The 27,455-nt window shown below is 31.5% G+C and overlaps 2 protein-coding genes across 5 annotated transcripts; both read right to left on the bottom strand.

The window, feature by feature from the left end:
• Window positions 1-247: 247 nt before the first annotated feature.
• On the bottom strand, window positions 248-16,331 carry LOC126692169 (1-aminocyclopropane-1-carboxylate oxidase homolog 4-like). 4 transcript variants are annotated; one of them, XM_050387673.1, is made up of 4 exons: window positions 15,801-16,326; window positions 2,688-2,822; window positions 2,011-2,358; window positions 248-834 (listed from the first exon to the last, which is right to left on the bottom strand). In XM_050387673.1, exons 1-4 carry the CDS (start codon window positions 16,167-16,169, stop codon window positions 574-576), a joined length of 1,113 nt encoding a protein of 370 aa, XP_050243630.1. In that variant the 5' UTR covers window positions 16,170-16,326; the 3' UTR covers window positions 248-573. The 4 variants fall into 4 exon arrangements, with proteins under 4 accessions (XP_050243630.1, XP_050243629.1, XP_050243627.1 ...); XM_050387672.1 differs by lacking the exon at window positions 2,688-2,822 and having other exon boundaries at window positions 15,666-16,327; XM_050387670.1 differs by lacking the exon at window positions 15,801-16,326 and having other exon boundaries at window positions 2,688-3,318.
• A 4,376-nt stretch (window positions 16,332-20,707) lies between these two features.
• LOC126692168 (beta-fructofuranosidase, insoluble isoenzyme 1-like) lies at window positions 20,708-26,506 on the bottom strand. The gene is made up of 7 exons (XM_050387669.1): window positions 26,272-26,506; window positions 23,314-23,322; window positions 22,350-23,209; window positions 22,072-22,230; window positions 21,523-21,764; window positions 21,223-21,313; window positions 20,708-21,131 (listed from the first exon to the last, which is right to left on the bottom strand). The coding sequence occupies exons 1-7, from the start codon at window positions 26,453-26,455 to the stop codon at window positions 20,952-20,954; spliced, it is 1,725 nt and encodes a 574-aa protein (XP_050243626.1). The 5' UTR covers window positions 26,456-26,506; the 3' UTR covers window positions 20,708-20,951.
• Window positions 26,507-27,455: the final 949 nt, after the last annotated feature.

Below are 27,455 nucleotides of genomic sequence, written 5' to 3'. Positions count from 1 at the left end.
TCTTCATGTAGCATTACACTATCTTCTTCTCTTCTTCTTTTTTATTTTTATTTTTTATTTTTATTTTTGAGAAGATAGCATTACACTATCTTGATTCTTGACAGTCATTTTTTTTACATGTCGCTTGAAGAATTAAGAACCACTTCCTGGGAGCAATAATAAGAATGTAATACGTTTTATAGGTAACTAAGAATTGAATTATTGAATTTATAAGTTACTAGCGAGAGCAGAAGTAACAGAGAGAGCATTAAAGCAGTAAGAGAAAATATTTCTTGATCAGATCAGCTGAGCTAGAGCACTGCTAAGCATGAAATAATTTATATACAGTGGGGCCTTCATGGATTTCTCTTCTTAGTGATTATATATTCAAGTGTGGCCAATGAGCAGTGAGGCCACTCTTTCCCCTCTAGCTCTATCATCCACTTGCACACAAAGTGAAGATTTTATTTTACATATATAGTACTGCAGATTTGATTTAATGGAGAGCGAAATCCCCTTTTATTCTACCAAATTCAAAATTCCCATACGTGCAATCTTATAGGTGCAATTATTTACATGGAATAATACGGATTTCTAATTTTGTATTTTAATTTTCTCTATTAGAGACTTGGTATCTATGCCCTTGCCATAAAAATTCTCGAAGAATTCTTGTGAAGTAAAATTTCGATAAATAGCTGGCTTTTCGGGTGACAACAATTCTGGCAAAGGTCCATAGTAGCCATCTCCTTTCCATTTGCTAAAGTTGAAAAATATGACAATTGAGATTCGTGCTTCCTTATATGAATTGGCCAGTACTCGATGTTGTACACTTTTGTACTCTCCATTAGAGATTATCTTGAAAAAAAAATAAAAAACAATAATATTGAAATAAAGAATTGACATATATGAGAAAATGTTACTAAATGTTAAATAAATTGAAGATAATAGATTGTAGAAGAATGAAAGAATAATACAAGAGAGAACACACAAAATTATGTGGTTTGGGCTTATAACTTACGTGCACGAAGAAAATATATATATATATATATATGTAACAAATTAACCCAATGTTACAACTTATAATTAATTCAACATGGGCATTTATAAGAGTATTAACCTTAAACTAATCTTACATTAACTATGATTAATTGACTTGTTGTACAAGTAATATTCTTGAATTGCACACCAAGTAAGATCGGGCTTGGGCATTAACTACTTGGAAATTTTGCTATAAAAATTATACGAACTTACATGTTGAAACGTAACTTTGACATTTACTTTGTTTTCCCTAATTTTGTATCAATAATCAAGAGGAAGATGAAGATGCATGTACATTCACTCAACAATTTTAGTTTTCTTCTAATTGACGGCTGCTTTAACTTTACGAGAAATTCTTTGTTGGCAAAGTAAAAGTTTCAGATTTAGATTTAGCAAAAGCCATATTGAACATATAAAAAAAACTACTAAAAATCGACCTGTGTTCATTGACTTAAAAAAAAATTAATTGACCTGTGTTCTAAGACTCAAAAAAAAAAAAAAAAAAAAGGTATCATTTTGTCGTGACATTACTTATCTGACAATAGGCATTATTAAAAATCGACCACACAACTAAATGAGAGAACAATAGATAAATTATTAATTATTTGGTTGCTTACATTGATTAAGATATATTCAAGATTATTTAAAATAAAATAAAATTTATGCAACGGTAAAATAAACAAAGGAGAATGGTCGAGAACAATAGAGTAAAATACAATTAAAAAAAATATAGTTTACATTTATATTATGTTTTATATGATAGTTAAATTTCGATTTAACTATTAATTTATTTTGTTATTAATAATTACTATAAATTTTTTAAAAATTTTTTTTTTTTTAATCTTACCCTCCCAAGAATAAGACCGGCATTATTAACACGAGTGTATAGAATGGTAGGCGAAATAGTGCATTAAGGACAACACACATCATATGTATTTGCAGTAGAACATGCGTTTAGCTGCTTTGCTAACATTAATTACTCACACACTTTACCTGAAGAAAGTCTCCAGCATTTATGATCAAACCTCCAGGCACTGGCTTAACGTTCACCCACTCATCACCATGCTTGACTTGCAACCCAGGTACATGATTCTGCAACAAAACTGTAATCACACCTGGATCTGTATGCGACGTAATCCCCACTGTTAGATCTGGCTGTGGACAATACGGATAACAATGACCCACAAGAACCCTAGCATCCAAAAACGTTAATTCCTTAAACTTTCCAGCCTCCAATCCCAACCCTTCACACAACAACTCCATTACAGTCTCTGCTACCTCTGTTGCACTCTTATCCCATGCAACCACCTCGTTCCTGCAGATCTCAGGTAAATCGGCCACCTGTGAAAAATTAAAACATACCTTTTGTCATTGTTGTTTAAGTGATTCATAGAAAAAAGTCAATTTTAATTAGTACTGTATTAGAATTCTTCTAGCCTATGAGGCTATGACTCACATTTCACAAAGAACAAAGAATATGGGTTTTTCATTTCAAAAGTTGGACTAAACCTTTCAAAGTGTGACATCTATTCAAACATATAGACTTTTAATAAGATAAGTTTTCATTTATCACTTTTATTATAATAATAAAAGAAAGTGTATAGTAATAATTAAATAATTAAACCCGTCCAAGATTGAATATGCGAGAAATAGAGATAATCTTGCACCACCTTTAATGGCTCTGGTCCCATCCAAGCTTGCAACGAGTCATGCCACGCAGCCGATTTGGCTCGGTACAAGTCATTGTTGCTCGTGTACATAACACCTCCAAGCTCGTTTTCTCGCTTATAGAACTTGGCTTTCACCTCGTGTGGTTGGTCATGGAAAGCTCTGATGGCGTGGATGGTTTCGTCTAAAACTGATATAGGCACACCATGGTTGATCACTTGGAAAAAACCCCATGTTTTTGCAGCTTCTTTGACTTGTTCAACGATTTTGAGACGGTGATCGTTGTCCTTGGAGTTTATAATACCGGAAAGATCGATGATGGGGATGTTGGTGCATGTGGAAGAAGATTTTTTGAAGTCAGAGAGAGTTTCAGGAGGGTGAACAAAGAAGCGTGGGATGGAAGTGATGCCTGAGTCAGAGAGACCCTTCACACCCATCTTGGACTCATCGAATTCTTTCAGCTCCTTCATGCGGTCATAGCCAGAGGTTGCATCCATGGCTGCCATATATGTTTCTTAATTTAGTGATTTGGGTTTCAGAGGATATGGATTGTGAACTAGTGTTAGTGTTTTGGACAAGAGGTCAAGAATATATGCAGATGGAAAATTATTGAACTTGCACTGCCATAAATACATACTTCTTCATCTCACCTAAATTATGGGTTTTATTATGAATTTAATTTGTGAAATTTATCATTATGTAAGAGGAAGAAGTATATATTTAGAATATTACAGGAGTATTCAATAATTTCCCATGGGATGAGTACGTGTATGCTGAGTTGGCTTTTTTAATTTATTGTTAATTAAAATTTTTTAATATTATTTTATATACCATGTTAGCTTCAACCGTTCCAGACTACTAGTGGTGTATTTCGTATGCCACGTAGGTGCTTTTCATTAATGACATGATAGTAGAGATTACATTGAGAATGAGTTGAAAAATATAAGGACCTAAATAGGAACTACAAAAAAATAGGGATATTTAACCAAAAAAAAAAAAAAAAATAGGGATAAAAATGAGAAAAATATAAGGAGCAAAAAAGGTATTCTCCCAAAAATTAAAAGATAAAGAGTGATAGATTAATAGTTTCCTAATTGAATTGTAGGAGAAATTATTACATTCTCAGGCACCTGTGACACTGAGTTGAGGGAAAGGATTTTTTGTATTTCAAATTTTGTCCATTTTATTTTTTCTCATGGTCCATATTAGATCCAACAGTGTAAAAACATGACAGTCTATACCACATCTGTGCATTGTTAGATCCATAAGTAAAATTTAGATCACGAAATAGATGAAATTAACAGTTTTTGATATGAAAAGGATATATTGTTCTGGGTAATAATTTCTCAAGTTGTAGAGAGGAGTGTGTTTCCTATATGAAACGCTATTATATTTCACAAATTTTTAATGATATTTAATTGGTGATGTATAATGGGCTTTATAAACTGAATAGTGAAAATGATATTGATTTTGTTTGTTTCGATGTAAAATATTTGATCAAAGTAAAATTTTTTTAGTCAATCAAATCAATCTGGGAAAATTTGTGTAAAATGTTTTATACTTGAAATTTTGGTAAAACATTTTACGTGCTCTCTCCCTCTCATGCTCTTGCTCCCTTTTAGTTTTCTCTCAATAACCCAGCTACCTTTGATCCCTCTCTCCTACCTATCACTGGCTCTAAGATCTAATTGGCACCACCAACAATGACCTATGTTAGAAATATATTGGCAAAAATGGACTTTTGCCTCTTTTGCCCAAAAGATGTAGCAAAATATCTCTGTTTTGAAACTCGATTTTTAGAAAATCGAGTTATAGGCAATCAAACTTAAAAAAAAAAAAAAAAAAATTATGGAACTCGATTTTGCTAGATAGTTTCAGAACATGGGCATTTTGCAATATTTTTTGGGCAAAAGGGACAAATGCCCATTTTGGCCTAGGCACAAATGTAGTTGTAGTTGTAAATCAAATACTACTTTCCTTTGTTACTTGATTATTAGGAAAAAGATGACATAAAATGCATATTTATCCAAAAAAAAAAGGAACTTAAAAAAATTAACAAAAATGAACGTATGTTGATACGCAATAGTATTCAATTCTATCTTTTTAAATTTTTTTTAATTCTATCTTATTTGCTTTATTTTATGTATTTTTTATTTATTGAAATTTTGTCCCTTTTTTTTAGGTAATTCTATCCTATTCATTTTAGGCTTTGCTGATAATATTTTAGATAGACCAACTAACTAAATTTAATCTCTTTTTGAAATTTTAGAAAATACTTATTGTAGGTTACACATTTTGTTAAAACATTTATTGTTATTTTATCCAAAGAAATTAATAAGAACAAATATATTGTAAAAAATATGGATTAGATGAAGAATTTGGATTGTAATCAAATTAAGATTTTTATCAACTTAGAAATTATAGGAGAAGAAAAATTGTATATATTTTTTCTTAAAATCTAAAAATCTAAAAAAATTTCTGCAATTTAGTGAAGCCACTTGGCACAACCACTGTTTTTAAGCTTAACTTTTATTATATAGTATATGATATTGTGAATTCCATATCTAATCTCATTTCAATTTGATTAACAGAATGAAAAATGAAATATTTCAATAATAGTTACTCTCTGTCTCTAATATATATATATATATATATATTAAAAATTAGAACTCATCTGATTTATTAAGAATATAAATTCAAATCCATGTTACATCCAAATATGTTGGCCAATAATATATATATATATATATATATTGAGAATCTTGGCCAATAATATATTGGCCAACTAATGTGGCCCTAATCAAACAACGTACGTATGTAACAATTAAAAGAAAATTCATGTGGACGTGAAGGGAGAGAGAAGGAAATTGAAAGATCGTACAATGATACATTTACATACCAACCAACCATTTGACCTAAATGATAGAACACAGAGGAGAAAAAGTGAAGTTCATGTACGTGGACAGTGGGACGAAGAAGAAAAGGAAAAAGAGGAAAAGAACAGAAATAGAATAATTGATTTTTGTCCTGCTACTCCAAACATGCGGAAATGACTCCCACAATTAGTTGAATGGCTCAAACTTTATCTGATGTGTTGTAGGGAAATTAATCATACGAGTCTGATGACTTACATGAAAATTTGTGTATCCATGATGGCAAGAAATTAACAATTTTGATAATGATTGTATGTTTAAAGTCACAAAAAAAAAGTTTCTTCATTTAGCTTAACATGTAAAACTTTTTTGTGTTAAATAAAGAGATCTAGGATTCGAATCTTGGCTATATGCTAAAAAGTGTTAAGTTCTAAAGATTTAGGATTAAACGTTTGGTCAAAATGGGCATTTGCCCCTTTCGCCAAAACTTTCCAGCAAAATGCCCATATTCTGAAACTATCTAGTAATATGCCCATGTGTTAAATTTGATTTTCTAAAAATCGAGTTTTTCGAAACTCGATTTTTAGAAAATTGAGTTATGTGAAATCAAACTTAAAAAAAAAAAAAACATGGAACTCGAGTTCTACGTAAAATTTCTCACATTACTCAATTTTCATCAAATTGAGAATTTCATTGAAATTCGATTTTCTAAAAATTGAGTTTCAAAATATAGACATTTTGCTAAATAGTTTCAGAATATGGATATTTATTATATCTTTTGTGCGAAAGGAGCAAATGCCCATTTTGACCGAAATATATTTATTATTTCGATCAGCTATTCAAAGTATTAATGAGACCAAGTGCTTATCATTTCCTTCACCTCTTAACCAAAAGGAATTGTCTTTTTGTGCTCTTCTAACCTCCACACACAAAGAATGGGACCCAACATCAATAGAGTTATCAATAGTGGTGATAAGGAGTAGATTACCATCATTGTCAGCATGTTTAATGATTTTGAATTTTTTTTTTTTGGAGGGGGGGGGGGGGGTGGGTGGGGGTAGGGGGTTCAGTTATTTGTGACATTATTATTTTTGTGTGATGAAATTGTTGTTAAAACATTTTTATGTATACTTCTAAACACTACTGTTATTGAAAATATTTTACCTCTGTAAATATTTTTTGTCGAAACAAACAGAATAATAACTTTATATAAAATTGTAAACTTTATTTACCCAAAAAAATCTTTTAACATTCGTTGTTTATTTAGCCTTTTATTTTTATTTTATAGTTTCTTTGTAAACCCTTTGTAAAGGATAGCCCGATTTCATGTTATGGAGAAAGGCACTGACAAGGATGAAGCTAGAAGTTCAATTTAGGGGCGAAGTAAAAACAATTTATTTTATAAAAATCTAAATTAACATTCATTTAGTACTAACAAAATGCCAACAACAAAAAGGACACAAAATAAATATTTTTAAATACTTTGCAACACAATTATTTATTAAAAGAGAAGTCATTCTTTTAAATGTCAAAAATCATTACAAAATGTAACAGCAATTTGTCTAAAAATCATCTTCAATTTTATTATGAATCCTATTTTTAACTACAAAAGCTAATTATGGTTGCTAAATAAAAGAAAACAAGATAATAATTTTAAAAAATCAACACATAATTACAATGTGTCACAAACAAGAAACTAAATAGTGTCGTAGTGCTGTTGTGGCTCCACCTTTGTAGCCTGTTTAACTAGTTATAATAATCAAGTCAGTTTTTTCTTAAGTTACTAATCTAGTCAATTAAAGGGTCTAACATTAACTAGTATAAGTGAGTCTAATTTTCTAAAGAGAGAATAAAGAGCTATCATCAGGAGTGGATGCCATAAGTTGAAACTCTTTCTCAAAAAAAAAAAAAAAATAAAATAAAATAAAATAAAATTAAAGAGGAGAATAATGAGATATGCTTCATGTTTTGCTATTGTGGCTCCACCTTTGTAACCTGTCCTTGAAGATGTTAATTAGATGAGGGCATCTGTCCCTCCAACTCATTTATACTACTAAGGAAAATTTCTTGAGATCAGGGGGGGCTAAAGCCCCCCTTGGTCAATACTTAGCTCCGTCCATTGATGAGTGATAACAATCTCGAGCTATTTTCCATGAAGGCCTGGAAGATATAACAGGCTCACAAAGTCACAATTGTTTCAAGTTTGAACAAAAGTTCAAGTAGAACCAAACTAGGGATATATTATCAACGCTGGATGTGATAAAGGTGAATTTTGATTGAGCAATAAATTAAGAGCAGATCTCCACTTAGCTGAGGAAGAAGTGTTGCAAGTGCCTATCCATGACATGATATTGAATTAGAGGGACACCCAGCTAGTCTGCACTGCACTACAGGTGATACTCCCTAAGGCAGAGAATCAAAGCAACCCCTATTCCAATGTCAGCAGCAAGTGGAGACAATATTTCTTGGTGTTCTTCTCCTAATGGGGAGTTTGATCTGAAGGAGGCTTATAATCTGGCTTGTGCAGTTCAGGATGCCCATTTGTATGAGTCATTTATGGGAAATTGGGTTTGGAAAACTATTACTCTACCTAAGAACAAGTGTTTCCTTTGGCAGTGCATACATAAAAGTATTCCCGCTAGAGAAGTTCTTTGGTGCGAGGGGGCTTGCTGTTCCCATCTCTTGTCCACTGTGTAACGTGGATGTTGAATCAATCATCCTCATATTGCGTGACTGCCCTCTTGCCAAAGAATTCTGGGATTCCTTTCCTATACCGATCCAAACCAGCACATTCTATGGTACCAATTTATTGGACTGGCCTAGAATTAATTGAACCAATTATCACTCGTCATTATTTGGTATATCTTGGAGCATCCTTTTTCCATTTGGAGTGTGGTGCCTTTGGCTCAGACGCAACAAAGTGATTTTTAGAGATTCAGCTCCCCAAAAATCCTTAAAGGTGGAAACTCTAGCCAAAGCTTCGGAATTTGCTTTCCTCGGCTTGAACAAAAAGCTCCAACGCACTCTATTTGTCATCCAGGTGCAGTGGCAACACACCCCCCCCCCCCCCCCCCCCCCCCCCCCCCCCCCCCCCCCAAAACGATTGGTTTAAGTTGAATTTAGATGGGTCATTGTTGGGCAATCCTAGTATGGTTGGTGGAGGAGGTATCATCCGTAACTCCCGTGGAGAATGGGTAAGTGGCTATGCCTGAGCCCTTGGTCATACCACCAGCGTGGCTGCTGAATTATGGGCACTCCAGGATGGGATTAACCTTTGCATTGCACTAAATTTGACTAATGTCATATTTGAATTAGATGCTAAGCTTGTGGTGAATCTAGTTTAAAAAGGTAGTGGTGGACCTTTGCGTAATGATGTGATTATTGCAGACTGTATAGAAGGTTTGCAAAAGATTCTGAGGACCAGAATTCAGCATTGCTACAGAGAGGCAAACAAGTGTGCCGATGCCCTTGCTAGAAGAGGCACCTTGCTGCCTCAAGATCTTGTTATTTTTCATTCCCCTCCTGTGGATGTAGCTCTCTTGATTAACCTTGATGCTACTGGGACTGTGTATGAGCGTAGACGCTCTTCTATTGTTTTTTGTTAGTTAATGATATTATCCTATTTACCAAAAAAAAAAAAAAAAAAGGTAGAGGACAATTTTGGGGGTGGGTAACATAGTTTATCTATTGAACGCTTTTAGTTTTTGAAGTTTTAATGAGCACTATTTATTTCTAAAGTTAAAAAAAAAAAAAATGAGTGCTATTAGTTTCTAAATTCTTTATGTTGATTTTTGTCTTTAATTTTATGTAAAATGATTATTCACAACAATCTCAAATTAAGATTTTCTCTATTTGTTATAAAATGAAGAGGGATTATTTTATTATGAAGATTTAAATTTTCATAAGGGAAAGATATATGTGTTAGCTCCTTTGAATTCATTTTCTATTTAAAAAATAATAATTCTAATTTAATTAAGGCTTTACTATTTCCTCAAACAGTAGAGAAATCCAAGTCCTATAGACTATCCAACATCAGAGCTTACTAATTTCTTGTTTATGTTAAAACTCTAATTGCCATTGGTTTTGAGGGCTTAATAAGAAGTTATATAGCAGGGTTGATGTACCAATTATATGACATAGTAAATTCATTGCTGCCACTACATGATTAAGGAATATATTTTACTACTCACCACTGGAAAAAGAGTGTCTGTGTCTATGGCTGCTTCAGTGTGTTATATATGCTGTTGAACTTTTATTGTCAATTGTAGAATGGATTTGACGTACAGTTTTTGTGAAATGGACTGGAAATCATTATCTGTTCATTTAACTGTTATGAAAATATTATAAAATTTATTGTTTCTATATCATTACTCATTAGCAAAATGAGTTAAAACCCAAGTTTGAAATTGTAATTCGCCACATCTGATATCACAAGAATTATAATAAAAAAAAAAAAAACAAATTATAAACATTCAATCAATTAGAAATGGTAGTTGCCACTGATTTTGGTTCGGGCCAATAAGAGGCCTGTACACGATTGGTTTTAGGCAATTACATTTGAGCCTCATCAATCATCATTCATCACATGGGAAAGTTCTACTAAATTTTGCACTAAAATGTGGCCTTTCATGGTCTTGAACTTGATTTGTCTCACATATTGTTATCTTTTTTAAATGTACTTAAAATCAATCACTTATTTTGAGCCCAGGTTTGTTGGCTCTTTGGTTTTGGTGATCACATGCAGGTTTCATATCAATGCAGTTACAGCTGTGATGAACTTACCATATGCGACTTGGATAATGATTAGTGCACACATCTTATTTTGCCACGTGACATTTATGCGTACGAATGTATAATTGAATGTGTGAAGTAGACACTGCCGGCCATATATATCATTGATGCACGTCAAGAAGTCACATTGAAATTGATTATAATATAGTACTAGAACACACTTTAATTTCAATTTTTAGATCCAGAGCTTTCTGACCTAGCTGGAGGCCTGGAGCTGAAGCCCAGACCCATTCTCCATTATTAACAAAGTAAGAAAGCTTGTGTAAGGAAGTACTGGTTGAATGTGATCCGAAAACCATATCTCAATTTTCTATAGCCCTTCGTTGCCAGCATGGCAAAAGGTGTTCGATACCAAAAGGAAATCACAAAAAAATTAGGAAAATATTGTTGTAAAAGCTTTAGATTCATTAATATAACCATGAGATTGAATTCAGTTGTGGAATTCAAGGTACAACGTTTAAAGAATTGTACTTAAGTTTTATTTTTGTTTTAACCCAATCTTGCAAACTAAATTATGACTTATGAGTGTATCACAATATTGAATACAATATTTTGGAAGGATTTTAGTTTGACAATAACACATGCACTTAATGTAAACACCGTATTTTGTACCCCTTACTACTCAGGCTCCCGTTCCCCAATAATGCTAAATTCTAAACCCAGCAAAAAGAACAAAATAGAATTGAAAGAGAAAATTGCTCATTGAGCGTTTTTAAATTTGAAAAAGAAGAATACAAAACAGCGACACGGCAGTCGTTTATGAAGAACTCTGTGCATTGCTACAAGTCGTATTGTTAAGCTTATATTATGTAAATAAGTCAGTTAGTGATAGACACGTGTTTAGCTTTGATTGGACAGCCTTGTAAATAGTTAGTTTGCTACAGTTGTTTCTATATAGGCATAACAAAGCTTGTAATTTAGATAAGCTTAATCTATATATATATATATATATATAAAATCGAAGTTTTTAAAACTCTCACAATTTTCCACGTCAGCACAATATTTAAATTAAATTAAATTTTCCACCTCATCACTGTTTTCCTTTTCCAATGCAAATTAGACTTCTAGCCAAATAAGGACACTCTCCCACCGCCTTTACTCTCTCCTATTTAAGAATTGCTTGCCTAGAAAACCTAAGCCCCAAAAACTTATTTTTGCCGCAACACAATTTTCTTCTTAAAACTTATTTTTCTTCAAGAATTTTTTTGAGGGTGGCTCATGCTTCACAATTCACTTATTCCACTTATGTATTGGACTCCTCTCCTTCTTCGGTCAATGCATCAAGGTTAGGGTTATTTGATTTTTTCAATAAAAATTATAGATTTGTTGCTTTTTCTTATAAGTTTGTCAATTGTTGTTTTGTTTATTTAATTGCTGGGCTTGAATCTTTTAATTAAATCTTCAAATTTTTATTGAACAAATCAAATAACACTAACCTTGATGCATTGACTGAAGAAGGAAAGGAGTCCAATACATAAGTGGAAAAGCTATAATCATGGATTCCCTTCTTTCTATTGTATTTCTCTATTGCGTAATATTATATATATATATATATATATATATTGTTTTATTTCAATACTTTTGAAGCTTTGAATCTTCTGATTTTTTTTTTTTAAATTTTTTTTGGCCTTTTGGAAGTTTTAACATCATAACTTTTGGGTTTTATTTTTTCTATTATCCGAAATTATCTAGAAGATTTCAATGAATATCCATGGATTATTCTTTTTGAGGGTAACCCATCTTTATCTTATATTTCTATTCCTAACTTTTTTTTCCTATATTTTTTCTTTAATCGTCTGTGTTTATGTCTCTTTTGTTTTTCTTATTTTTTCTTTAATTGTCCGTGTTTATGTCTCTTTTTGTGTGAGTATGTGTCATCGTATCTGGGTACTTAGGCAAAATCTATAAAGACTAAAGATGCTTTTTTTTTTTTGATAATGAATCCTGTGTTTTTCATGACTTTAGTGAGTCATATTTTTAATGATCGAAATGGTTTTGTTTGACGTGGATTTTGTTCATATTGGTTTCAAAGTTTATTTCTTGGCTTATATTATAGATTGTAATATATTTATTCATCAAACTGTTTAGTTGAGTTTGTTTTCGAAATTGTTTTCAGTGTTGGACATTTTCTTGAAGCATGTTGGTATCATATATTAAAATACTGTTAAGTTGATAATAATAATAATAATAATAATAATAATAATAATAATAATAATAATATAGTTTAATAAATGTCTGAAACGTATAGCTGTTAACAAATGTTTTAGCTATATGATTTTATTTTACAAATTCAATTTTGGTGTTGTAGTAAAATAAACAAAGATTAAATTATATATTGTACTCAATACATTTCCCGTGCATCGCACGGGTTAGCGACTAGTTTATACAATTTCACAATCTTCTGCAATATAGTACTGCCGATTTGATTAAATAGAGATTGAAATCCCCCTTTATTCTACCAAATTCAATATTTCCATACGTGGAATCTTATGGGTGCAATTCTTTGCATGGAATAATATGGGTTTCTAATTTTTTTTTTTTATTTTCTCTATTAGAGACTTGGTATCTATGCCCTTGCTATAAAAGTTCTCGAAGAATTCTTGCCTAGTGAAATTTCGATAAATAGCTGGCTTTTCAGGTGACAATAATTCTGGTAAAGGTCCATGGTAGCCATCTCCTTTCCATTTGGCTAAGTTGAAAAATATGACGATTGAGATTCGTGCTTCCTTAGATGAATTGGCCAGTACTCGATGTTGCACACTTTTGTACTCTCCATTAGAGATTATCTAGAAAAAAATGTCAAAACAATAATATTGAAATTAAGAATTCACATATATGAGAAAATGTTTACAAAATGCTAAATGAGTTGAAGATAATTGACAATAGAAGCATGAAAGAATAACACAAAAGAGAACACAAAAAATTACTTGGTTTGGCCTCACGGTTTACGTACACAAAAGAAAACCCTTAGGCCAAGGTTACATCCTTTTTTTTTTTTTTTTTTTTTTTTTTTTTTTTTTTTTTTTTCGGCCAGGGTTGCATCTTTGATATATAAGTAAGGAACAAATTAATCCTATGTTACAATTAATCTAATATGGAGATTTATAAGAGTATTAACCCTAAACTAATCTAACATTAACTATGGCTAATTGACTTGTTTTACAAGTAATATTCTTAGATTGCTCACTAAATAAGATTGGGCTTGGGCTTGGACATTGACTATTGGGGATTTTGCTTTATAAATTCGACAAATTTACATGTTGAATAGTAACTTTGACATTGACTTTGTTTTCCCTACTTCAATAGTTAAGAGGAAGAAGAAGATGCATGTCATTCACTCTCAACAATTTTAGTTTTCTTCTAATTGATGGTTGCTTTAACTTTACGAGAAATTCTTTGTTGGCTTAGTAAAAGTTTCAGATTTTGATTTAGCGAAAGCCATATTGAACGTATAAAAACACTACTAACTATAAGCAATAATGATTGAGCAGATCAAGTTAAAATGTTAAATAGTTAGGGTATTGTTCCTAATACAATAGCTAGTAATGGTTGAGATTGAGAATTGAAAAAAGAATTTTTCAATCTTAACTATTGAATAATAAAAAGAAAAAAAAAAGTTAAAGTTAAAAGGTGTTTGTGAGTCGGGATGAGGTTAAATGCACCGGGTGCAACACTCTCCATTGTAAAGAGAGATTTCTAATTTGACTATTTAGTATATGACCAAACCTCCCACTAACAAAATGAGATGGGTTCCACATGTGTGCATGGAATTCATCCTCATATAGTCTTATAGGTGTAAAGGGAATTGAAATTATGTGCAATTTCTAGAAAATTATATTTGATGCGACAACTTCTAATGGTTGAGATTGAGAGTTGAAAAAAAAGCAACTTCCAATCTCAACAATTAAATAAAAAAATTAAAGAGAAATTAAAATATTAAAGTTAAAAAGTGAGAATAGTAAAAAATTATGTGAGTAGCTAGGGCCTAATCATTATAACCTTGCCTCCAAACCGAAATGACATGATCACTCTAGGTATATGACCTTCAACCCCTAATCAAAACTAATAAGGAACATATCTGATCAAATACATGATAATTTTGTATGACCTGTGTTCCAAGACTAAAAAAAAAGGTATCATTTTGTCATGACATTACTTCTTATCTGACAGTAGGCATTATTATAAATCGATTACACAACCAAATGAGAGAATAATAGATAAATTATTAATTATTTACCTGCTTACATTGATAAAGAATTATTCAGGATTATTTATAATAAAAAAAATGTGCAACGGTTAAATAATATAAGGAGAATGGTTGAGAACAATAGTGTAAAATACAATTTAAAAAAAAAAAAAACAGTTTACATTTATATTATGTTTAATATGATAGTTAATTTTCTATAATCTATGTAACTATTTATTTTGTTTGTTATTAATAATTACTATAGATTAATGGGGAATTAATTTTTCTTTTAATCTTACCCTCCCAAGACTAAGACCGGCATTATTAACACGAGTGTATAGAATGGTAGGCGAAATAGTGCATTAAGGACAACACACATCATATGTATTTGCAGTAGAACATGCGTTTAGCTGCTTTGCTAACATTAATTACTCACACACTTTACCTGAAGAAAGTCTCCAGCATTTATGATCAAACCTCCAGGCACTGGCTTAACGTTCACCCACTCATCACCATGCTTGACTTGCAACCCAGGTACATGATTCTGCAACAAAACTGTAACCACACCTGGATCTGTATGCGATGTAATCCCCACTGTTAGATCTGGCTGTGGACAATACGGATAACAATGACCCACAAGAACCCTGGTATCCAAAAACGTTAATTCCTTAAACTTTCCAGCCTCCAATCCCAACCCTTCACACAACAACTCCATTACAGTCTCTGCTACCTCTGTTGCACTCTTATCCCATGCAACCACCTCGTTCCTGCAGATCTCAGGTAAATCCGCCACCTGTGAAAAATTAAAACACACCTCTTGTCATTGTTGTTTAAGTGATTCATAGAAAAAGGTCAATTTTAATTAGTGTATTAGAATTCTTCTAGCCTATGAGGCTATGACTCACATGTCACAAAAGAATAAAGAATATGGGTTTTTCTTATCAAAAGTTGGACTAAACCTTTCAAAGTGTGACATCTATTAAAACATATAGACTTTTAATAAGATAAGTTTTCATTTATCACTTTTATTATAATAATAAAAGAAAATAAAAGAAAGTGTATAGCAATAATTAAATAATTAAACCCGTCCAAGATTGAATATGCTAGAAATAGAGATAATCCTGCACCACCTTTAATGGCTCTGGTCCCATCCAAGCTTGCAACGAGTCATGCCACGCAGCCGATTTGGCTCGGTACAAGTCATTGTTGCTCATGTACATAACACCTCCAAGCTCGTTTTCTCGCTTATAGAACTTGGCTTTCACCTCGTGAGGTTGGTCATGGAAAGCTCTGATGGCGTGGATGGTTTCTTCTAAAACTGATATAGGCACACCATGGTTGATCACTTGGAAAAAACCCCATGTTTTTGCAGCTTCTTTGACTTGTTCAACGATTTTGAGACGGTGATCGTTGTCCTTGGAGTTTATAATACCGGAAAGATCGATGATGGGGATGTTGGTGCATGTGGAAGAAGATTTTTTGAAGTCAGAGAGAGTTTCAGGAGGGTGAACAAAGAAGCGTGGGATGGAAGTGATGCCTGAGTCAGAGAGACCCTTCACACCCATCTTGGACTCATCGAATTCTTTCAGCTCCTTCATGCGGTCATAGCTAGAGTTTGCATCCATGGCTGCCATAGATGTTTCTTGATTTAGTGATTTGGGTTTCAGAGAATATATGGGGTTGTGTTAAGTGTTTGGTTTGGACAAGAAGTCAAGAAAATATATAGAGATTAAGGAAATGTAGGACATGTGAAGATTGAGAATCTTGCCATCTTGGGTTTAGCTTCAAACCTCCGTATATCATGACTAAAATAAAGGTAAATATTGTAGTGGGTGAGCTCAAGTCAGTTGGACTTTGCCTACTCACAATTCAACAAAAGTACGGCGTCGGCACCTCAGTTTTGACTAGGTTTATTTATTTATTTATTTTTAATAAATAATAGTAAAAGCGACAACATAATTTGGTGTAACAAATATAAAAAAGAAAGAAAAAAAAAAAGATAGAGAGGGATAGATTTAGTTTTTATTTAATTTTTCTTGTATAATTTTCCTTCTTTAAATACTGATATTTGAATTGTATCTAAAAAAATGAAAATGCTTAAGTAGTCTCGATGCTTCAAGACTAGCTAAGAATTATTTTCAATAAACAATTAATCATTCAAATAAACTAGGGGCAATTCTTAGATAATTTATATCTAAAGTTCCCTTAAACTATAAGATAAATGATAATTCTGGTGCCACAACTTGCCACATGGACTAATTTGACAAGACCAGTGATTAGTTGGACAATTGTGCTTTGACAGGACACGTGATAAATGATACACAAAAAAGTTAGCTTTACCCAATAAAAATCTAAGAGCATTCACTGAAAATCTTTTATAATAGAAAAAGACACCACTTTTATATATTTTGCCTTAAAAATACTTCACATCAGTGCTTCTAAAAGTGTGTAAAGATGTGTATATTTATACACTTGCTACAGTAACCGTGTATATTTACACGGTTGCTGTAGCTCATCCATATATTATTTTATTAATTTTTTCTCTCTCTTCTCTCTTGTTGGTCTCTGTTTTTCTCGTTTTTTCTCTCTTGTCTCTGCTTCTTTTTTCCTTCTTTCTCTCACTCCTCATTCACTCTTTGCTTCAACCACTTATCTGTAAGCTTTTCTTTCTTCAAGCATTTTTTCTACATTGTTTTTTTCTACATCTGTAAGCTCTCAACCATCTGGTAAACGGAGAACATGGCGTCCTCTTCGTCGGCGTTGCCTTTGGCGAGAGCCGGAGGAGGCTCCGATCAACCTTCGCAGCCACAACAGAGGAATGGGTCTGATCAACCTTTGCTTCGATCAACCTTGGGTTTCGGCTCCGATCAACCATGAGAATGAGAAACAAAAAAAGTACAAAGCAAGTAAACAGATTTAGGTTTCGGCTTGATGGCGGTTGAGTGATGATGACGGTGGTTGGGTCTGAGAGAGAGTGAGGCAGTGAGAGAGAGAGAGAGAGAGAGAGGCCATGAGTGAGAAAATAATAAAAAAAGTAAAAGAATGAATATTTTATTGAATAAATGTGTAAAATAGATAAATTAATGTGGGTGTTTTGTAAAAATGAATGTGTAAAATAGAAAAAGTAGGTTTTAGATATGCAAAATGCAAAAAATTTTGCATCCGCTGACGTGGATGCTCTAACAGAAGTAAAAATATATGACATAAAGCAATTCGACAGTATTTACATTGAGAATGACATTTGTTATATGTAGAGAAAATTTAGCATAAAAGTTCAAAATTTCCCACACATTTGGACTTGTAAAAATCAACTATTATAAAAAAAGTTTGCAATAGTGCTACAAAGGTAGAATTGCACTCTAGCTCAATTCTAAAAAAAAAAAAAAAAAAAAAAAAACTAATATTTTATTCACTTACTTTATCAATTCCTCTCTCTCTCTCTCTCTCTCTCTCTCTCTCTGTGGGTTTTGGTTTTTTGTTTTTATTTGGATTTTGGGATATATTATTTTATTGCGTAGAAATATTATTTTAATGTGTTGTATTGTAAAATAAAAGTTGGGATGCTGGGAGTATTGTAAAATAGTATGGTATAATTGATAAAACAGTTTTTTGGATGATAAAATAGGATGAGATAGAATTTTGGGATGCGAATGCTCTTACGGTTCCATGAAGGAATTTTAAAAAAAAAAAAAAAAAACTTTGCATACAGGGATCAGGATAATATCAATCAAAGATTAAGTTTAGTTCCATAAATTTTTTCATAACTTTGTCACAACTGTAACTCGTGAATAGTGAAAATAAAATAATGAGTTTATGATTTTACCATTTAAGAATTACCACGTAGCAAAGTTGTGATAAAGGTATAGAAAAGTTTATGACAGTAAACTTACTCCCAATCAAAATTCATACACCTACAGTCAAAATCTTATGAGAATCAAATTAACAAAGCTAAAACAAAACCTTGTCTTTCAACTCTAATGCTACACAAAATTTTATCTTCTAAACTTCACACAATATACATATAAAAGCAAAAACCTCATGCGGGAATGTATGAGGTCCTGTCAAATGGCGCTTTAATTTTGCGTTTAACATTTTTTTTAAACATTTTTCAATAAATTTTTTTTATTGTTACCCAAAAGTTCGCATTAACTTATTTTATTGTTATCTCATCAATATCTCATTAATTGACTAAGCTTTACAACACATCTTTCTCTATTCTTCATGTCTTTTAGCATACCCACCGTTTTAGTATTTTTAAAAAAAAAATAATAATAATTAAAAGACCTGAGATTTACAAAACATTTGAAAGAGAGAGAGAAAAAAGAATCTAAGGGGTCACCAACTCAGCTATACCGGTCTCCCACTACCATTAAGACGCTGAAACCCCTACAAGTATTTTTTTTTCTTTTTTCTTTTTAAAATTAGGGGCTTAAATATGATTTAGGTTTGGGTAATTTGGTTGGATAGTGTTTGTTTTGGGTATATAAGTAGATAAAATATTTGGTGCGCAATGTAAAACCATATTCTACCATGGTTTTATTTTAAATCATCTATAAGATACATGCATATACACTTGCCCACATCGTGTTTTAATGTCACACTATCGATAAGTAGAAGACGATAAGAGAGTTGGGCATACTTTCATTTCATGATATGAAATATGTGAACACAACACAAATTAGTTGATTTTCATGGTCCTGTTACTCTTTCATATTTATCTTTGGTTTTATGATTTTTTTTTTTAAAATTAATCTTACCTTGAGAATGCTAAAAATATGTAGTGAAACTACTAAACTAATTTTTAATATCTCAAAATGTATATGTTTCTTTATTCTAATTTAGTTTACTTTTTTTTTTTTTTATATATATAATATATATAAAAGTTACACTAACACTCTTCTTATAATGATTATTACACCCCCTTATTATTATTATTATTATTATTATTTTAAATCAATGTGGAACTAATACTACTAATTAGAATTATATTATTGTAATCAATATATTATTCCAAAACCAACTAGACAATCTCTAAACGAATTCCTAAGCTAAATGTTATTAATATTTTTCCTTGATCTACAATTCGATCATGAATTCTTCCTATCAAAATTCTTCTCACACAACACACACTAACAGAAATTGATTTGGATTTCACTACAAATGACCTATCTTCAAAATTACTAATTAGCTCCTTTGACATTTTTGTCTCCAAGAGATTTGTTACCACCGGTTCTAATTAAGTTCTCATTGCCAACCAATATAGTCACTAATATATCACGAGAGTGGGGATGAAGTTAAAATCAATAAAGCTTGATCCTCCTCAATTTTGGCCTCCACACTTAACAATTGAGTAGTCAAAATATTAAAATCTTTTAAATGATCAATAATATCAGTTCTTTCCTCCATGTACAGTCAACTGATACGACTTTTTTCTGGTACAAACAATGTAAGCAACTTCAACATATCTCTTTCCTAACTATTTCTATAATTTTTGGAAAGAAATCTCATTTAACCCACTATAATTTACATATTGGACGAGAGTCAAACAAATACTTCTAAGTTTTAACAACCATCATATCAAGTTATTCCCATTCATCATCAAACATAGTGGCCGATTTCTTCGACTTCCCATACAACATCTAAATCAAATCTTTTTAACTTTGACAATGCAGTAACAAAGACTTAACTTTTTTTTTTTTTTTTCCCCTCAAATGACTCAACCTTTGACATGTGCTCAAAATCAATCTCTAGAAACCACAATCCCTAACCAATAGGTTTGATACCAATTTTTTGTGAAAAACATACAAAATAATAATAAATAAATAAAAAGCATGTATAAGAAAAAAACTTTAAATGTGGTTTGTGAATTCTATGTTTACATCCAATATGGCAAAGCTAACTAAAATCCATAATATGACTTACAAGCATACTCAAAAGCTCCCCAAAGGTATTCATACTAACACACTAGGCAAACCTTATCTCTTAATTGTCACTAAACAAAACTTGTCTTCTAAATCTCACACACATAACACAAGCTACGCTATCAGTCTATCACACTATTTATATTCAATCCATATTTATGCAAAATATATTATTCGATTTTTTATTATAAAGTGTTTATAAACATTGATTGTATTAGTGTCACACTAAAATCATAATAAATCATGAAAAAGTATGTCAATTACTAAATTTATACACAATATTATAATAATTTCGCTGCAATTTACACGCCAAAGGTTTTGGCATATTACACACATGAACATCTTTCATATTACAACATTAATTGGAATGTCATCAACAACGTGATAGTGCTTATTTCAATGGTTTCTACCATGATAATTGAAATACTACTGGTTGATTAGATTTTCAGCATATTAGACTTAAATAAGAAACTAAACTACTAGTTCTTCTCTCCTTCAGTTCATTCGAGGACTATTCATGCTCCATGCATTGACATTCTCTATGGTAATACTCTCTGTCCCATTGTTAAATGCATACAAGTGAGCATCATTGTACACTGCAAGTGTAGGATAAACCCTTGATAAGATGCATGTTTTTCCTCCAGCTCCGAAACTTTCCACAACGGAATGATCAATCTGCAGCAAAACATTTACAACTCAAACATTCATAGAGAGAGAGAAATAAAGATTTTAAATTAACCCTTATCATGTTTATGAGGGGGCATACCAAACTCCTAAGAGAAAGCTTCCTGTCTGTTAAATCCACATCTACAAAGCCTGCAAATGATGGTTTATATAGTCCATCCATCAAAGAGGAACTATATATACACGAAAACAAAAAAACAAATAGAAACCATGTCAAAAGGGTGTAATATTTATTTTATACATCAAATATATATATATATATATATATATAATCTTTCTTACAATATATAGATCCCATAATTGTGTCAAGCCTATATACTATTAGGGGAGAATGTATATATCCACATACTAAAAAGCAGCTTAAATCATTAATCACACAAACCTTCTAGCATCAGAGCACATGAGAACTACATGCTTCTTTGGAGCTTTGAAAACTCTAAAGAAGACAGGAGTGTATTCCTCTAGATGACTTGAAGCTAATGTCAACAACCCAAATGGCCCAACCCCACCTTGAACTTTTGAACCCTTTAGGCCACAGAGATCTCGTGCGTTTACCCAACTAGCATCAAATTCCTCAGCGTTGTCCAAACTCTTCGGCAACAAGAAGGTAACCTCAACATCGACCTGTGGAAACATCAATAACAATAATCACTATAAATGAATTGTGTTTGACGCTTAATGAAGTAATCAATTTGTACCATAATAATGTAATGATTTTGTCATCATATTATAAACAAAAAATGCAAATGACACAATTTTTTCACAATCTTCACCACAACTTGTTATGGTGACAAATTATGAAGCAACAATAGTGCAATTACTTTTATTATAGATCAATCACAATTGATTAAATCAATAATTATGAAAAAAGTCATGATAAAATTTGTGTCACTAAACTTGTCTGAGCAAAAATACAATGTAAGTAGCAAACCTGTGCAGCAGTTATTCCTTTAATTTCAACATGCTCTCCCTTTTTGACCTGTTGATTGTTTATATGAACTTTATTTCCTCTAAGAGTTTCTAATTCTTCGACAGACCATTGTAACACTTGTTTCCCACTACTGTCAAGCCACACTATCCTCGGAATGGCCTACAACAATTCCAGTAAAATATCAATTTTGTAAGTAAAAATTGGGCCTATTAACAACAAAGTCTTAATCCCGAATCCCAAAATAGAATCAAGTTACTAAAATTCTACATTATTATTACCTGAATTCCGGCCCATCCTTTTTCTACATCATTTTTAGTTGAGTCGGACTCATTAGCCCAACCCCACAAAATCCTTCTCTTCTTCCCAGCATCAAAGAATGACTTTGAGGCATAAAAATTTCCATAATCATATCGCAGCCCATCCCAACCATCAACCGAAGTGTTATCTGGTACATACCTATCTATTTGTGTATGGTATTTTCCAACAGTGTAGTAATCAGACCTAGTAACATCAAGGCTCACCTTGAAAACATGCTTTAAATTTGGCCCAACCAAAGAAGTGTCCAACCCATTTTTACCAGACAATGACACAGGGTAAAAATCTGGGCATTCCCACATACCAGTCTTAGCTTTTGAATGAAGAGGATGTTTGGCCTTGACCCAATTCACAAAATCCTTACTCTTATACAAATGGGCTATGCCTCTATTTTTCCTTCTGCTACCCACTAAAATCCTCCAATGCCCATCTTTTCCAAACCAAGCTGTTGTTGGGTCACGGAAAGCACTTCCATTGACAATCTCATCAGCCACCATTATTGGGTTGTTCTTGTTGGGCTTAACCCATTCACGGAGATATGGATCAGAGTAGTTTTTTGGGATTGCATAGTTTTGGACTTGTTGATTTTGGGTGTCAATGCCAGTGTAAAGGATAATGGGCTTGTTGCCTGGGAGAATAGTGGCTGAACCAGACCAACACCCATTTTTATCAAAGGGCTTAGTGGGATAAATGATAGGTTCAAGTGCTTCCCAGTTGATCAAGTCCTTTGATACAGAATGGGCCCAAACAATATTGCCCCACACTGCTCCTTTTGGGTTGTATTGGTAGAAGAAATGGTAGAGTCCATTGAAATACATAGGTCCTGTTTGCATTTATATGAGAAAACCACATGAAGCAAGAAAAAAGTTAAGGAGAATACAAATCATTTAAAATGTGAGAAAAGAAAGTTCATTTGCAAAAACTCACCATTTGGATCTGTTGTTGGTTCATTGTTATGCGCATTTGAACACCCAAGAAAGGGAAAAGACGGGAAGTCAGTGAGTGTGATTAATTATAGTACTTAAAAAACAATTAACAACAGATTTAAGGATAAACACTTGTGTTAATAACCAGGAAAATTGTTGGTAACTAGCAAATTAACAAAACATCAATGTCATGTGTAGAGTCTGCATTGCAATCTGAGTTGGGATTGTGTCTAGTGCATAGATGCATTGGACCCAAGCAATGTCCTTGCAATCTATGCACAAAATAAAAAATAAGTATCCATTTAAGAGAAAGCATATGCTATGTAATACTCAATCCAACATTTAAAAATTTTATTTCATTGGTGCACTATATTTTAAATAAAAAAAAATTATCATATTCTAAAACTATCCTCTTAGTATAAACTCAAAAAAAGAAAATGAGTATTAACACCTCAAATAAAATAAATAGTAAGATATGAAGTTAAAATTTCTATGGTATTGAATTTTTTTTAAGTAAAATATATTTTGGAATATATATCAGAATGTAAAGTAGGACAAACAAAAATTTTAAGTTTTTTCGTAATGAAATAAATGGTTCAGATTTTATTGTATCATAAACATTTATACAAAAAATTAATGACACTACTTTATAAGATATGAAAAATTTGAAAGCTTTGTTTAATCATGATTGAAACCATTTATAACAACAACAAAAATTATAAACAATCTTGAAAATAATTTTTAACATTTTTTAAATACTAACACGGCATTTTTTAAATGTCAAATAAATATTTTTAATATTATTATAATGGTCATGTCAGCTTCATGTTTGGCAGCAGTGCAATTTGTCTGACATGTAGGTTATTTCCATTAGTGAAGTAGGGACTAAAATAAAAAAACTATTTTTTAGTTTTGTGGACCAAATAGGAAGAGAAAAATACGGACCAAAATAAAAATCGGCCAAAAGTATAGAGATCAAAATGATATATTTTTTTTTTTATAACAAACAATTTTTTATAAATAATCTTGAAAATAATTTTTAGTGTTTTTCAAACATTTTTAAAGTTGGTACCAAACAAGTTGTATTGTCTAAGGACTCTAGATTTTTTACCATAAGCATTAGTATTATAGGGTGTAAAACTCCCCAAATTGTTATTTTAGATCCACACACCCCCTAAAACCACAATTACTCGGTTGGCTAGTGCTAAAATAATTTAGCAACTATGAACAATAGCTTCTTAAAAATATAGGAATTACTGTAGCTTGATGGTAAAACTAAAATATCATATTTTATTGTTGGGTAGAAGAGAGAGATGGGAGGGAAGAGAAAGAAATAGATTTAAAAAAAATATTATTTGATAGTGTAGTTTATATTTTTTTTATTAGGTTGTATGTAAAAATAAAAAAAAATGAGATGTTTAGTATGTTGTAAAGTGAGTTACTAAAATAGATAAAGTAGGTTTTTAGAGTGTAATTTTTTTTTTTTTTAAATGAATGCTTTAAAAGAAAGAAAAACTAAAAACAAAAAGTTTGATTTCATATTATGTATCACATGCTAAAATGGAAAGGAATTACTGTAGCTTGATGGTAAAACTAAAATATCATATTTTATTGTTGGGTAGAAGCTAGAGAGAGATGGGAGGGAAGAGAAAGAAATAGATTTTTATTATTATTATTTGATAGTGTAGTTTATATTATTTTATTAGGTTGTATGTAAAAATAAAAAATGAGATGTTTAGTATGTTTTAAAGTGAGTTGCTAAAACAAATAAAGTAGCTTTTTAGAGTGTAAAATAAATATATTTTTTTTCAAAACTGAATGCTCTAAAAGAAAGAAAAACTATAAACAAAATTTCGGTTTCATATTATGTATCATGTGTTAATTTTGAGAAGGACAGGGTACACCTAAAATTTTGATAGGATTCTCATCTTCATCATCAATAACCACTCAAAAGTCAAAAGAGTAGTGAGCTTGCATGAATAATAGATGTGATATTATGTAGTACACATAAGGGAGAGGAAAATAAATTTTAATATAAAGACACATCACAAGTACTCTACTCAAAAGCTATGATAACTTTTAAGAGAGGATGTGGTAAGTTATACTACACACAATACACTCTCTTAAGTAATATGGGACAAATACCCATTCTTTTTTTTCTTTTTTTTTTGAGAAACAAAAGCACACACACAAGGGAAAGGGAAATGAGTTTTAACACAAAGGTATACCATAACTTTACTCAAAAGTCATTATATTTAGGTCAAATTTTCTAAAACACCCTTATTAATGAAATTATATTTATACTTTTTGTGGATCTAGCTTAACATCTTTTTTACCTTTTTACAGCTAGTGGGAGAGTATCTAGCTTAACATTTTATTACGTTAATTAAATTTTTTTTTAAAAAAAATTTAATAATGAATATATTCTTCAAAATTAATAACTTCATAAACATTAAAAAAGGGAAAAAATGATAAAATCTTCTGTGAAAAAAAAGAAGAAGAAAATTAAGTAGAAAGAGAAAAAGGCAAAACTTAACACGAAAAAGATGATGATATCGATCACAACAGTAAACAGCTATGGGTTGAAATTGATAAATCAATACTTGGTCTATTTAATGTGTAAAATAGAGCTCGGCAAATCAACTCTCAATTGATATAATAGGCACCAAAGGAGAGAGACAGCAGCATTTTTTTTTCTTTTCCCTTGGGAGGTTGCTAATAGGTTTTTAACAATTTTTTAAATAAAAACTATTACCATAAGTAAAGAAATAAAGATCGGTTATTTCTTGTTTTAAAAATCAATTAAATAGATATAGAGAATAATTATTACATTACAGTATCTTTGTATCAAAAGTACATACTCTTATCATATTCCAAAAGTGGCAGTATTCCAAAAGTTGCATGATAAAAACATAGCGAAAGTTTTATAGTTTCTTTTGAGAATATGAAAAGAAGTTACCGTTCATCCAGTGCTTAGGAGGCTGAAAGTGGAACCTAGTTCTGTGAATTTGTTTCACTTCCACAGCACTAAGAGACTGAAACTCTGGGTAAACCTTGTGAGACGCCTTGACTACAACATTGTTGCATTCCAAGCAAAGAGAGCAAAGTAAGAATAAAACAGAAAGAAACTTGGAAATATCCATTCTCTAAGAAGAACAGAAGAAAGAATAAGAATTGTGTGAGTAGAAAGAGGCTAGGGAAGAGTTCTATATATAGATTATAGAGGGCTAGAGAGAGAAGGCGATGCATGGTAGATGTAGAAAATAACAGGGATTTTTTTTTTTTTTTTTTTTTGGTGGACCCCAAGAAGGATTGGTTTATGGCTAAGGATTTTTATCTTCTTTTCCGTGCCAAAAACAAAAATACAGTAATAGTAGTAGAAGATAGTAATAATATTGTGTGTATATATATATATTTATATGTATATACATTAATAGGTTGTAATAATGATATTTAAATTTGGAGAATTTTATTTTATAAAGTAAAAATTCAAGTTCTGAAATTTTCTAAATGAAATTCGAAATTCAGTATTTTCGATCAGTCGAAACTTTTGCTCGATCAATCAAAATGATGAAAAAAATAATCCTGAAATCACTAAATGGTTCGAACCCTATTCGATTCCTATTTGATTGATCGAAAAGAATATTCAATCGATGCTCGATTCCTCTTGACTGATCAAAACTTGTAAAACTGAATTTTTTGTAGAATTTTCTGGTAACTGTTTTGAATGTTTGAAAATGTTTCAAGCATTGTGAATGGTTTTATGAAACATTTTAACTCTCCATACATGTCTTTTGGTGAAAAAAACCTATGACTATAAATAGAGACTTATGTTCACTTGAAAAATAATACAAAAAACACAACAACTTTGTTGTATCCTGTGGTCATTCTCCAGAATTACTATTTGTAGAACCTAACAACTTAGTTGTATCCTAGGGACAAGTTTGCGATAACCCTTTAACAACAATTGTGCCTCCATGTTATTGTCTAAGGAAATCCATATTATGCCTTCAAGTTATCTATTTTTTGTTTGTCTTTTGTGTTAACATTGTTCTTCCATTATTACTTTATGTATTATCCCTGACAAATAATAACCTTATGCGATAACCCTATGTTCTGAACCTCTCACCTTCCTCCCCATTA

The sequence above is a fragment of the Quercus robur genome, chromosome 7 (genome assembly GCF_932294415.1).
Source record: "Quercus robur chromosome 7, dhQueRobu3.1, whole genome shotgun sequence".
In the NCBI taxonomy this organism is placed as follows: Eukaryota; Viridiplantae; Streptophyta; class Magnoliopsida; order Fagales; family Fagaceae; genus Quercus; species Quercus robur.
The sequence above is the reverse complement of the archived record's forward strand: the minus strand, read 5'-3'. Positions and strand labels throughout refer to the sequence as shown.